General features: G+C 37.3%; 1 protein-coding gene and 1 long non-coding RNA gene across 2 annotated transcripts in view; one reads left to right on the top strand and one right to left on the bottom strand.

The window, feature by feature from the left end:
- LOC147875216 (uncharacterized) overlaps positions 1-15,139 on the top strand; it is an 88,952-nt gene that overhangs the window by 52,464 nt on the left and 21,349 nt on the right. The window contains exon 3 of the long non-coding RNA XR_015533954.1: positions 5,034-5,289. This is a non-coding gene — a long non-coding RNA (uncharacterized LOC147875216). The remainder of the gene's footprint in view (positions 1-5,033; positions 5,290-15,139) is intronic.
- Positions 724-14,088, bottom strand: LOC110833108 (U-scoloptoxin(01)-Cw1a). The gene is made up of 4 exons (XM_022070761.2): positions 14,005-14,088; positions 12,919-12,987; positions 3,824-3,961; positions 724-3,343 (listed from the first exon to the last, which is right to left on the bottom strand). Exons 2-4 carry the CDS (start codon positions 12,985-12,987, stop codon positions 3,164-3,166), a joined length of 387 nt encoding a protein of 128 aa, XP_021926453.1. The 5' UTR covers positions 14,005-14,088; the 3' UTR covers positions 724-3,163.

Genomic DNA, 15,139 nt, shown 5'->3' with positions numbered 1-15,139 from the left:
TACCAAAATTTTGTTATCCCTTCATTCTGGTCGGATTCAATTGTATTCGTGTATTTCCTGTGCCAACATTCACCAAAAGATTGTTTACAAAATCGCCATGTCTCTACGTTTGTATCCAGTAATTAGCAACGCTGATAGTTGACCACTCATACGCAATGTTAAATTTATTACAGGTGAAATCGCTTGCATGGTGCTGTCATCTGTTGTCTGTTGTGAAAACTCATTTGCCTACAAACCAGCTCTCGGTATATATCGCCATATTTGTCTCGTATCTCCTTGTTGTACAGAATTCGGTATCGGGCTGCTTAAGTTGCGGAAATTATAGGACGTGTTTTCTGTAATTCATAATTCACCATATCATCAACGCAAACGGGTCGTATCTGCACATCGCACAAATGAATGCTGTATTGATATTTTTCAGAAGTTTCTTAAGTTATTTGTTGTTGTTGTTGTTTTATCTCAGAGGCCATAATTTCGAAAGATCTGCGTAAAAGATTATGGATGGTCGTAGGAAGAGATGGCAAAGGAAGTTGCAGACGCTTCTAAGATATTTAGTTATTCCATCGAAGAAACTCACCATATTTCTGTGTTCTGTGATCCAATCTAGTAGACCGGATCCAACAATAGGTTTCCCCCATTTTTACCATAAGATGAATGGAGATGCGTCCTTAGAAATGAAGTGATTATTTAGGTTTTAAGATTTTTAGAATTCTGAATAAAATCTAAAAATAAGTTTTTCTTTATTTATGTATCTAAAAAATATAATTACAGCACACAATAATTATTAAAAGTCTTTCGAAGCGTTATTGTGTTGCAAATATATATTTGACGCTTTCGCATTGCAAATCCTCAATACATTCGATATATACCTATAAACAATTAGCGAACGTAAACACAGGTTCTATTTTCCAAATACTACATTGGACATGGTTTATTTTTTGTGATATATTTCATATACACTACATTTCGACATTTGATCTACTTCCGTTATCAGGTTATCGACTGATTTTATTGTTTGGTTTTAAGACAAGTCTCGACGGTTGTGGTCTATCTCATAGATATGAACTTAAGTCGAAGTCTGGAGGCTTCTGACGATGCGTGCGTTATAATACGTGGAATTGTTCTTTTGGACATTGTCCGTCGTCTAAATTATGAAATAATCAAACTTCAATGTTTCTTAAGATTAATTCTTCCGTCTTCAGGTTAGTAAGGGGAAGAGAGAACACAAAGCCTATCTGTTGAACTCCCTAGACCAGGTCTGAGGGTAGGTAAACCAGCGACCTAACTTGTAGGTTTTCTGTCCACTTTCCCCTTCCTTTACCGAAGTCGGGAACAGAATCCAGCTTCCGAAACAAAGTTTTATTACTTTTTACTTTACACGATAAAAAAAGTTCAAAAGTACAATTTTACAAGTTAAGAATTGGTTTGTAATTTGCAAAATATATTGCACTATGAAGCGGACTTATTATTACAATGATACAGATTATAAATTACACACAGTAATACATATGTCAATACTAGAATATGGACATTTAGAGAGAGGTAGCAACAGCCTATATTACACATATTTTCACGACTTGTCTGAATAGGCTAGAACTATGTCTTACCAAGGTATGATCTTGAGCTTTCACGGCGACTTTGTACAATAAAATCTTCTCTGGCTATCAGCCGCTTCAAGTACTTCAGTACCCTGAGGACTAGGCCAGAGATGGACCTCGAAACGTTGGTCTTTTCATGTTTTAACCAACTGACGCGGCTGATAGCACGAGAAGATTTTATTGTATGTCTTACCAAGTTCACCGATGTTTTAATGAAACGTGAGATCTAATTACATTAGATAGTATCTATGAAAATAATACCTTAAATCAAACTTGTGATAAATTTCTTTATCTTGTCATAAAATTATCGATTTTATAATGTACCGAATGACGGATTTTAAGGCGTAGCCCTCTTGCAATGACAATATTGAACTCTTATTATAAGTAACATTTAAGCCGTCGGGCGTGTACACTTAGGCATTATAATGTCAGTGTGGCTTTATCTCATCAGTACTTGATAACTCATCTTTATCTACATCTGTGCTCCATTTCGTTCTGTTTCAGTTGGTTTACCCTGAAACTCATTTTCATTTCAGACAGTAAACACGCGAAAGAATAACTCAGTGTATTCGCATGTAACTGTGTTATTTTTAGGTGCTATAATATAGATATTCCACGATCCTACATTTTCTCCGGCTCTTTGTAATGTCCATTTTAATACATGCATTGTGGTGCAATACATGTCCAGACGAAGCTCCTTGAAACTTATGTGACACATTGGTACACCGAAGACGCTCGTCCTCACTCTGTAATTATTTGTCTGTTGTAGCTGTCACCAAATTGCATACTCTGAGGACACAAGTCCTCCTTATCACGTGACTCCAAGTCACCGCTACAGCTACGTTGTGACGTCTGAGCTGTCTTCACTCACCTGCTCGTGTTGCAGCTTTGTACGATTTTGCATGCAATTTAGTGACTGCTGCTATAGTATAGAATGTTACACCAACCCAGGGGTTGAATTCGTGTATCACTCATACTGAGATTGTAATGTATACTTTCTGTTTAATCCAGTGTTTTCTTTGTCTTTACAATCACGAGCAACAACATTGTAACTCACGTTACGAATATAACTCCACGGAACAGAGTCATTGATAAGCTGACAGTCGTTTAGCTGGTCAAGAAATTCCATGGACTCCAGTATTAATTATCATGTTCACAAGAGCCGATCTTACGAAAATTAATTATACATTTTTGCTAGGTTGTAATAGGGCATATATTAAAAACTCCAAAAGAACGCGTTTGAAAACCAGACCAGACTGCCGTGTATAGTGAGGATATTTGGTTCTATGTGCTAATAGCACCGCACGGCATGTCTCTAATGCTTGAACACTGCGTTGCTTGTCGAATTTCCAGGTCCTAACGGCACAGCGGCCAAATATCCTCAATGTATATGTGCAGCCAGAAATGGCTTGTAATTTGAGTGGGAAATGTTGAAAAATACTGCACCAGATGCCAGTTTGAATTGCGTAGAGACTTAAGATGTGTCTTTGTTGAACATTACGAATTATGTTGAAGACTGAGGCTCCTGGAATGACATACGGGCAATGTGATCGGTGTTATGATTTCTAGATCAGTTTTCCTTCCTTGTCCTTGTAGAGGTCTTTGTTGATATCGTATTTCTCTGGCGCGTTCGGACAGTCCACATTGTAATACCAGTCGCATACTCGGTAAAGCTGGTTAAACACAGTTCCGTTTGGACAGAGGAAGCTGAACTTCTTGCCAAACGGCAGACACCAATGCCAGACCTGAGAAAGAGAATGAGTTTATTGATCTACTGGCTTGTATAGTCGAATTAACTGAACTTTCAACACACAAGAAAGTCAAAGTAAGTGACGATCATCGTTCTGGTGACGGAGGCAGCGAGTACCTCCGTAAAAATTTACCAGACGTCACGGCGCATTATCCCTGAAGACAGACATCTACCTACAAAGATCTTTTGTGACAGATTTCAGACATGGTTTTAAAAATGTTTAAAATATTTTGCGTTGATAAAATCATGCAGTATACTAAGGCGTTAATACTGAATGCATTGTAGATGGAGGTGAGTAGATTACTTAGCAATACATGCAATGGACATCATCGCCTCACAGAAATGGAGTCCATGTGAGTTCCTTGCGATTGTCTTGGCATTATAGGGGGGGGGGGATATCCCAGCTTCTGCCCGGCATTGAATTCCGTGATGAATAACAACTGACCTCGTCTTCAAATGACTTAGTTTGCATTACCTGACATTGTGCTTCCGGGTCGGCGTAGTAACCCGGCAGTTTGTCCCTGCAGGAAAATCTGAGACCAGTTGGAACTTCGTTGTATGTCGGGTAACTGACACTGGTGTTACCACCATCAGAACCATCTGCATCGCCATCCTGAAGGAAATAATTCAAACAAATTAGTTGCAGCTTAGCAGAAGTCTGGCCTTTTACTGGACACAATTCTCTATCTAATCTTTAAAAACAGTAAATGCATCATACCAGAGCCTGATGTTCTTAGTACGAATTTCAACTTCTGATTCTACGAAGCATTTGAACATGGCCGATTCTAAAAGCAGGGGCAATTCAAAACCGTGAGGCGAAAGGAAAGTAGTGTGTCGCCGGATGCTGGGAGGTTATAAAACCGGATGAGGTAGCAAACAAATTCAATGTCATCATTTCCGGAATATTTCATTGTTCGAATTCTTATGCATGAAACTAATTCATTCATGTTTTGGTACCATAAATAATGATGGTAGATCCGTACCAACTAATTTACCAAGCGGACATTCTAGCATTTCCTCTCATCTATAGTCAAAACGTATGAGTGTTTTGATCTGAGTTTATAATTTGTACCGTACCACTCACCAAATATTACTAGGGGTGTCAAATTAAGGACGACAAGATTGGTGTAACATGTACCACAAACAGCGAGAGATAATTTCATATATTTTAGTTGGAATCTCTAAATGGAAGTGTCTGTTTGAGAGACCTGGGAGTAGGTGGGAGGATAATATTCAAATATATCTTAACGACACAGGTTATGGAGTGTCTTAGTTTTGGGTCCATTGGTGGGTTCTTATCAACACGATGCGGAACCTTCGGGTTTCATAAAACGCTGGCGATGTATTGACTAGTCGGACGAATTTAACTTTCTCAATGTCTCACCCTGTGAATACAGATAATCATTTAATTTGGTATACAAAAATTAGAATTTTCATAATTTTCTTAATATGAAACAGAGAAAACAGAAACTTTCCCAAATAGTAACTAAATCTGTGCGAGATACAGACAAGGTATAATAAATTTCGATTCAAAAGCCAGGGCCTTAAGTCCGTTCCAAATGCGGATTTTAATTCCATATAATTTAATGTAAAAGTAAAGAAAATAAAAGCTTTACTTTTAGGACTGGCTGAAAGAGATGCCTTGGGTACAAACTCATACTAGTAATTAACAATTCTGTTTACAGGTGCTGAGACACCTCGTGATGCAGTGCATCTTAAGTGGTTCTCAAGTCTCCGACGAGGCAGATCCACTGTCACAATGCACGTCTGCTCACTCAGCCCAGCTGCTCAACAAATAAGGCTTCCCGTAAGGTTTTGAAAGCTGTTGGCTGAGACGATTCCAAATTCGAATCTGATAGTCGCTCCCAGCGCCGGCAGAAGTGTGTAGTACGTGTTGAAGAAGTGCAGTTGGAAGGGCATTTTGGCCTATCTCCACTACCTGTAAGTACAGCCTCTTCATTTTCACACATTAAGACTCGTCACTATTAGGTCAGGGCTCGTGTGTGTGTGTTAAGATCAAGACACTTCCTAATGAACATTTGTTGGACCACGGTTCCTCGGTGGTGACGTTCTGCCGCAAATGTTTGGCCTCCAACGTGTGTAATTGTAATTGATCACCGAAGCTCGGAGATATCTTGCGACAAGTATATCAATGGAGCGAACACATAGACTTTTCGCTGTATGCAAACGTTTCGGGTGAATAAAATCTTCTCGGGTGATCCGCCGCGTCAGATGTTTAAACGATGAAACCGACGTTTCAGGGACCATCTCTTTCCCCATCATCAGGGTTCTGATGTCGCATCTTCTGACGCGGCTGATAACCCTAGAAGATTATATTGAGTTACGTCACCGCGAAAGCTTCAAATAATGTTTCTGGTGAACATTTTGATCCACCATCAGTCTTGATGATGGAGGCGGTATGTTTGTCTGAAATGTTGCCATACACCTAAAATACTTCACGAAGTAACAACGCAGAGAATCATCGATATTCAGATCGCCGTGAAAAACTAAACTAAACTTCTTATATGTTTCTAGTACATGAAACTTCTGTGAGAAAGTTGACGAAATGTGCATTTGTGCTGGAGTCATCATGAAATAAAAAGAACGGTAGATAATAGCATATTAATTCAAATGCCCTTCGTTCCTTTGTTGAGTGTCTAATTTATTTTCACTTAAAACCAGTTCAAACACATAGCCTATATGGAGTGAACGGAGTGTAATTTTCATTTCAGGACAAAACAACAGATTTAAAAGTAAACTGACCTTTTATGGACACTGTAAGCTTTTATTTCTTCTCTCTGATTATAAAAACGGAAGGATGCTATGAAGACAAATGATTTCGTAAATCCTGATTATACTAATTTAACTTTCTACTTGCCAGGAGATGGATTTGAAAGTTGCCTCTCTTTATTACAAATGCGATTATAATCGATGTTTCTCAATTTTAATCAGCTTTAGTTTGGCTGTATATTCATGCATCTAACGTTAGTGGGGAAATAGACCAGTTATTAAGATCTGCAATGAGATAACGCGAATCTGTAGGAATATCCAATTTACGGATAGAATGTGAAACGTTTTATCAAAAGTGAAATGTCTCGTTGACATTTTTGTATATTTCCTGTTTGTTAAAGAGTGGTATATAACTAGGTTTGAAATGTTGAAGCGTGTACTGGATTTTTACTTGCTACGTATTCAAGGGAATCCCAAGCAATTAGTGTATTACTATATTTCTGGTTTTTATCCATCGTATAGTTTTCCGAACTGAGCGCAACGTTCCAGAAAATAGATTTCTGTTTCCGTTCTCAGATGAAGAAGTATAAAACACGTAGAACTCAGTTATATCCGTTAGTAAGAGCTAATCTCAATCACCGAACAACGAAATGAACCAAATAAATAACTACGTAGTTGCTTCTACAATTTAGTTTTAACTCTACGCACGCTAACCCACGATCTAAGTTTCATTCTATTAGCTGTTGGATTTTTAACTTGAAATGCCTAATTGATTATTACATTAACAACACACGATATGTACTTTGTTTCATGAGCGTAGCCCGGAACTTCTTGTTATGCCAGACATTTTTATTGTGTAACAGGGTATCTTGATGCTAGAGAACCATTGGAACGAAAAAGATAGCAGCCACTGATTTTTAGACACTAAAGGATCTGTAAGAAGGTGGTGTGTACTTTTTTTTTTACAATTTTTAAAATTATTTAGAATGAGATCGTGTCGACCTTTAAAGTTATTTGTCTTTTAATCTGAACGTAGAGTCGAAAGAGATTTAGAAGGAAATTTTCATGATGATTGCTAGTGCTTAGGTGTTCAGCTGGAGGAATTAAGAACTCGCTGAGGAGAGTCGACTTTTATGAGATATTCGAACCGGATACTTCCCCAGTAGAAGCCAGACGCCCTAAATCTGAGCTACGTTTCAATCTCTGTGATGCAGGGATATTTTGTTAGAAAGGTATATTATATTAATACTTTACAGATGTTTCATAAACACGAGCTAAAAGTTGCACAGGGAACTCCATTTCACATGGACAACTCACATTGTTATCTCATCTTAAGAGAACAAGACATGTTGACATAATATTTGTGGGACTTTTTAACTACCACGTTCTTAATTAATGAAACTTGGACTGATAATTACTTTATAGCTGCAATGAAGAACAGTAATGAGATTATGTCGCGTGATACAGGTTACATTTTTTCTGTTTTACTGGTAATACTGATTGTTTCCTGTTTCCAGGGAACAATAGACTTCATGTTTGTGAGAAGGGGCTTCATAATTTGTACTGTTTCACTAATATTATGTAGCACGCGTTGGCGAGATGCGAAATGAATACGAGATTTTAGTCTAGAAGCCTTAAGGCAAGGAACTGCTTTGTAGACCCAGGCTTATGCTGAAAGAACATGGCATGCAAGTTTGAACTGGATTCAAGTGACTCAGGATTGGGTCCAGTGACTAGCAATTGTGAAAACGGCCGTGGGCCTTCGGGTTTATAAATCGCTGGGAATTTCTTGACTTCCGAGTTACTATGAGCGTTTTCAAGGATTTTGTTTCGCAGAATTGATTAGGTTTTTAGTTAGTGATTATAAAAATGTAGATTTCAGACTAAATAATTGATTTCATTTTTGTATTGCCTGTGTGATATAACACCTGTGTACTGTGCAACTTTATTGGAAAATATGGAACTCCAACTTAAAGCCGTGTTCAATAATTGTTACATTTGTTCAGAAAGTTCCGATGATGGATTTATTGTCGCAGTCATGGGCGGGCACGAATCAGAAAGTGGTGATGGTTTTATGAAGAAGCGTCAGTGGGAAACGTATATTGTTCATGGCACTATTTCCAAATAATGCCACACTGACATCGACTATGTTGAAAGATGCCTTAATAAAGCGTGCATCCGGTGTAGGTCTGCTGTTATTGGCAATGCAGCGTTGTAAGAAAATGGTTTCCATAGGTTATTTCAGTCGACTATTGAGGCATGAAATCTGAAGCGATAATATTTTATTTGTACAGAGTTACCCTTTGATTTTAAGAAGGAAAGAAAGCAGATTTCCATCTTCTTGCAGTAGAAAGTTTCAGTTACTAAAACGTATTAATAACGTGTCGAGACTTTTGATGGCCGCGGCCTCTCAGTAACAGCTCCCACAGGCAACAATGGTGGGACGTTGACATTCTTCGCCAAGTGTTAAATTTCCTTACTGAACTTTCTTGTATATATTCACATGTTTTAATAATGGCTTCATTCTATTAGCCTTTTTAAACTTTAATGTATTAGAGCAATTTTACGTAATCCTGCTATGTCATATCATCTCGTAATGTTATTACTGAACACTTCTCATTGTATATCTACTCATTTTACTTGCTTTTGTTTCAATGTATTTCGGTCTTTAGACGTTAATTACTTGTTAAGTACATAGAAGTCCTATACTGAAACGGATTTATGACATGGCATTAAGATGGCTTCGATGGATTCGAATGCCACTCAAGCCATGGATGTTTGTCCGCGTTTTTCTGTGTTGTGCTGTCCTGTGTACAGGTAGAGGCCTTGCGACGGGCCGATCCCTCGTCCAAGGAGTCTTACCGAATGTCTATAGATCAAGCCAACGAAAAGTTGGGTCCTGCAGTGCTCAGGCACTTGAAGAACGGGTCGTCCAAGTATTATGTCTAGCCATGGCCATTAAATTCTCTATTGAGCTCAGCGAAGTCTGTGTTTTCTTCTGATTAGTTGTACGCTGAACTACGAAAACTTTTATTTCCGTTCTTTTAACAACCGATTGCTGTTTCGAACAGTTTGCCTTGTCATTGCGAAAGGAGTGCCTGCCGGGGTATGTTTCTCTGACGTGGCCCACTTTGATCTTTTTTAAACCACGGAGAAAGAATATTTGAATCAACGGAAAGGGAGAAACAGCGGACCGTGTAATGACACATCCGGTTAGGTAACTGAAGATTACAGTAAGCAACCGTTATCATTTAAGGATCTTTGGTGTGAGGTGATTTAATAAGAAAAAGTCAATATTTCAGATCCCAGTCATTTATGTGTTAATGAGTGAATTAAACAACCGTCTCTCCAAATCAGTTTGGTCCCACAGCTTAATTTTTTGTTTTAATCCTCAGCATTCCCCAAATTAATACCTCACTTAATTTAGTTATGAATACATTAAAAAGTACATTAATTTAGTGATATTTGAGGTTCTCACGGCTGTCTTTATCATCGGAAGCTCCACATCGGTTAGTGTCTTGCTTTTGTAGACACTAACCGATGTGGAGCTTCCGATGATAAAGACTACATACTACATACCAGAAGACAGCTATCTTCATATTTAAATTTTTCATTGTATTTAAAGATTTGTTCTTATCGTTGTATAATTTGTAAAACACATAGAAAACTTTTTATCCGTGAAAGTATGGGGCAGAATCAGAATTGCCACAGGTAATGGGAGCCAAACAACTGTGAGTGTCTCTGTAATCCTTTTTATGTTGAAACAAAATTGAAATTAACGTATACGTAATTTACGAGGTGTGGCAGTTGAATAACCGACTGCGTTTTTTTCCCCCAAAATTTTTGTAAGTTGGGCTACCCCAAAGCAAGTCTAATCACCGTCTTTATTTGTTTACGCATTCCACAATCTGTGTTATGCCTAAAAACATGTCTTTCCTGGAAGTAATATTCTGAAATTACTTTCAGTAATGTCATCACATTGATCTGAATGACTAAGTCATTCGGAATGACCCTTTCAAGGAAATTTCTAGTTCTCGGGACCGTGATAAAGTGACAAAGTATAAACTCATGCGATTTAAATTAATGACCTTAAGCTGATATTTGCTTTTGGACTAAAAATCGCTTTACCGGAAGTGCTAAAAGTTAGATATTTTTCATCGAATGCGTTAACGCAAACATTCTAAAATTTCGAAATGAAAGCCATCCGATAACTTTTAGCACACTACACGTTCGAAATGTAATCGAAATCTTTCTAAGTGGCTTGAGAAATGAAACGCACGGACAGGGGATTGAATATATTCTCAACATTAGCCTTTCACTTTATTAATTAAGCGTATGTATTGTATTTTACCCTTTTACATTTGAGTAAACACAGATATGTATTATTAAATTGTTTTTCAATGACGAATGTACATCAAAGACTGAAAGATGGAACTACTCAGAGAAGAAAACTGTATAAGCAACGCTGTACAAGCTGTTCATTGTTCGTGTTCAGAGAAGCACGTAATTTCTGAAATAGAAATGTCGTTCGTTGTTTATTGTGCTGGGTAATGACGCAGCGCAGCTCATGCGGTTCAATGGCGATTTAACTTTAAGTTATCCCTGTATATACCGGATGTCCATAAATTAGCGGAAGATTTTAAGGTTGCATAATTATTTATTTATAACACATACGAAAAATCGGTGCTCTGCAAAACAGCCACACAACTTTTAAGTTTTTTGACATGTGGTCGCCGAAATTCATACATAAATTTCTCGTCTGCGTTGTAAATAAATTGTTGCATGCCTTTCAAATCGACCACTAATTTATGGTAATTCTGTAGTTTTGTTCCTACATCTTGCTTTTGTTTAAGAACTTAACAATGAATGTTGTCCGCACCTTGCAAATTTACATGGAATTTATTACCTTTTAAGGGACTGTACTTTTCCTCACATTTCCCAATGACCACCTTCTACATACTGTATCCGAACCACATCGCTACCTAACTCAATTTATTGCGAAACTTTGCTTTAACCACCTAAACGACTACATGTCTTAACTCAGAAGACTACTATTCAGATAATCAGGACCTTGAAAACCTCAGCAATCATATATGGTCACCAGAGAGTGAAAATACACACATATGGTAAGCATACTGCATATAGAGTGAGATTTTAGGTTCTCACGGCGACGAGTATAAAAATGGCTGTCTTCTGTGTTGTTGCGCTGTGTAGTCTGGTAGAAGTTTACCGAAGTTTCAGAGGTGCTTCCTGCATCCATCATCAGGGCGATCAGTCTCATGAATATCAGTCAGTTACTGCGTATAATTTTACTTCTCACATTTAAACGGACAATTTTAATCTGTGGTACTGGATTTGGTCACACTGTCGATAGGGATTTTCCAATAAAGTTCGGATATGTTAGAATCATGTTGTAATAGGCAGCCATTTGCGCAAGAGATGAAGCCGAGTAGCACCCACAATAACGCTATCACGGCCTTGGGTTGTGGTTTCTCTCTGGTTCGAATCTCACTGGCCGACTGAACACCGTTTATGTTAATTTCAAGTGTTACAACACGCGACGCGCACTTCGTTTGCCTGTGCACGGTTCAGTTCCTGTGGTAAAGATACGTCTACTTGACACTTCCATGTTTATGGGCGCAATTAGTTCGGGAAAGAAGCGTGTGATTCAACCATATAGAACCACTTAACCAGTGTAGAAGCAAGACAAGATATGAAGTTAAAGCTGTCCCCGACTCTGGACACCAGAAATAACTAACAGTAACTGTAAGAAACAGAGTCCTTATTGAGAAACTAATAATGTTAGAGTAGTCAGGAGAGACGTCTTCTTTTATGGAACCAAAATATTTATCACCTTGTTCAACACACGTCAAGAAAGTATTTCTCTTAATCTAGCTTCTTGTTTTGTTCCGTTTCATGAACGTTTTTCCCACTTACATTTGCCTTATAACAACTAATTACTGTGTTATTATTATTTGCTTCATCGGCCCTTCTTCAGACATCTAAGAGTTATGCTTAAGCGTACTGATCATTTGTAATCATCCTTGAAATTGTAAGATTTGAGGTTTTCACAGCGGTGAGTATGAAGAGATCTGTCTTCTGAGTTGTTGCGCTGTGTAGTCTGGTCGATATTAACCAACGTTTCAGAGGTCATACTGTCTCCGTCATCAGGGCGATTCATCTACACAGCGCAACAACCCAGAAGACAGAAATCTTCATCCTTGAAATTGTTTGTACGTACTTGTACATTCCTTTGGATTTCAACGAATTGCAAGTCTCGGAAGTCTATCCTTATCCTGTTCAAGTGGGTTAATCAAGCTTTTCTGTAATAGTTTATTCTTCCATTTACTGGATAATTGTTAGCTCCTTCAATGGATAGTCGTTCTTTGGTTTTATCTAACTTGGCATGTAGAAGTTATATTGCCATAGTCTGAATTTAACGTTTTAGATCTAAACCCACGTTGTACAGTCACACAAAAGTGTGGGAACTTCCATAACTTTTAATATTTAATCTTTCTGGGTTCCTTTATGGTAATTTTAATATTCTGTTTATCGCACTATGAATTCCTTGTTACTGAAGTTTTTTTAATTTTTTCGTAATAGTGTTACGAGAAATGTCACTTCGAAAGTAGTTAAAATGTTAAAATCTGTGAAATTCTTATACAATTGATTTTAAAACAAATATTTTGCAACGGATTACACATTTATTAAAACGTTGTTTTTATTATTTGTATTATATTTATATTAATTGCTATATACCATTACTAATACTATGATATAAGTTTTACTTTACAAGTAACAAATTAGACTTGATAATGGAAAGGTGACATGTGAACTTACTTGACATGTTGCTGTGGTAACGATCACAGCGAAGAGAGACCCAAACAGAACGTGTCTCGAACAGATCATCTGAAAATAAGGCACCCTGAACTTAACATTGTTGTTTTAACTTTATAAATGACTATGGAAACAAATCACGCTGAACTTAGATTGTTCTGCGTGTGTACACATTTAGTGACTTTACTTTCATCGCTAAAGAACCCACAGAAGTTTCAATCACTTATTAATGAATAAAAGTCATATATTTTTATATCAAAACGAACAGTGTTTGACGGTTATCAACTAATCGTAGGTCACAATCGATAATCGTATCTTTTAACAATTCTTTGCATTAACACATTCATGACTGTTGTTTGATAATTTTAGCAGAAGAGCACCAGTTACGTTATCTGAATGAATTTAGAAGCAGGCTAAATTTACTTCAGATTCTTCTGCCTTCACGTGGTAAATCTGAAAACGTATAAATATCAAAGTTGCAGAATTCTAATTTTAATCTGCTGTTTTGTGTGGACGTGAAGCTTAGTCTGTCACGTTAAGGGAAGGGCATATGTTGAGGGTGTTTGAGAAAAGGTGCTGAGAAGAATATTTGTACGTAAGAGGGATGAAGTGACAGAATGTTGGAAAACTGTACAGTGATGAGCTTCATAATTTGTACTCAGTAAATGCTACTAGAGCCATAAAATAAAATGAATATGGGATGGGTAATGTATGTAACAAACATGGATAAATAATATGTGTAAAAATTGTTATGGATAACTTGAAGTGAAGAAATCACTTGAGATACCTAGCCGTAAATGGGAGGGTAATAATAAAATGGAGTAATCTGGCTCATGGTAGTGACTGTTGATGAGCTGTTGTGAGCACGGTAATGAAATTTATGGTTCTATAAAAGTCGGGGGATTTCTGGACCACCTCAGTGACTCTTACTCTCAAGAATGGTCCATGACATTAGTGATTTAGAAATAATCTGAATGTTTGGCTTACATTTCCATGCATTTTAGAGTTAGAATACACCATATTATATTATCATTAATGGGCTTTTTTACATCCATGGTCCCGTCATCTTACGTTTAAGACGCGCCTTACCTTTGTACTGGATAGCGATATATTTTTTACTGAAAAATATCACTGGAAACTCACACGGTGATCACTGAAATCACACACGTTCACTGGAAATAAAGTAACAAAAATTCGCACATTATCCATACAGAAAATACGAAGACATAAAAATTCTGTTGTTAAATGGACTTTGATTTAAAAATGAACAGGAAGCAATTTACATTTTTTGGATTGTTAAATGTTGGTGTCAAGAATATTAACAATTTTTACTCGATGCAAATAATGACCTTTATAAATAATTGAAGCCACTTGTAGCTAAGGAAACTATGAAAGTGAATAAAGCTGTTTTCTCAGCGCCGCTTATATAGCAGCTATTATCATGCCCGCTCTCACTGTCAGAATCTTACTCAAGATATTACAGTGAGGAGAAATACAAGGATGGGAGGCGCTCATTCACATGTTGCATCAATTGAAGGAGGAAGATGATGAACCAATCTTAAGACGGAACAGTGGCTTTAGTAATATCTCCCTCCATCTTAAACGTACAGATTTTACCATAATTATGGTTAAATGATCGTTAACACAAAAGGTGGTTAAACAAAAGGAACTGAAAATGGTTGCGATACGTTCCTCCGAAACGTTGATAACCACATATGAAGATTGCACTGTGTCAAAATACATAAAACTGCAATTGACGTCAGAGAGTGAATCTGGTCATAATTATAACTGACTATCTCCCGAAGACATGTAGAACTCGCGGCAATCTTCGGCGTTTCATGTACACTAGTCGAGATCTCGAATTATACTCGATGTGCGGCCCAAAATGTCCCAGGTTTAATAAATTGAAAGTTTCAAATTCATGTCATATGGCTGTGTACTGCTGTTTTATATTTTAATTAAATAAAATGAAGATATGTTTCAATTCAATTTACATTTGTGGGTGCTAATGGGGAAGTAGAAAAACGAAATGTGTGTCTTAAGCTTAAGCCTAAAATTAATAAAATTAGGCAGTTTTATTTTCCTCAGCCATATGATAGTTTTCGGAACAGTCGCCTCTTTCTTAAGCAACCCTAAGTAGACTGGACGTTTGACGTGACTGTCGTAAAACGTTACGTCTGCACAGAGCTTCTTTGTTCAAAAATATTTTGTGAGGCGTGGTCGA

Source organism: Zootermopsis nevadensis, unplaced genomic scaffold, assembly GCF_977971745.1.
Source record: "Zootermopsis nevadensis isolate Lab colony 2312 unplaced genomic scaffold, Znev_1.0 Znev_ptg000001l, whole genome shotgun sequence".
Taxonomy (NCBI): Eukaryota; Metazoa; Arthropoda; class Insecta; order Blattodea; family Termopsidae; genus Zootermopsis; species Zootermopsis nevadensis.
This window is presented reverse-complemented; position numbering and strand designations above follow the sequence as displayed.

Excerpts from the sequence above, each read along its gene's own strand:
- LOC110833108 (XM_022070761.2), bottom strand. The coding sequence starts at position 12,987 with ATGATCTGTTCGAGACACGTTCTGTTTGGGTCTCTCTTCGCTGTGATC. Across the intron at positions 3,962-12,918 it reads TTACCACAGCAACATGTCAA|GATGGCGATGCAGATGGTTC; the intron begins GTAAGTTCACAT and ends TATTTCCTTCAG. Across the intron at positions 3,344-3,823 it reads ACCCGGAAGCACAATGTCAG|GTCTGGCATTGGTGTCTGCC; the intron begins GTAATGCAAACT and ends TCTCTTTCTCAG.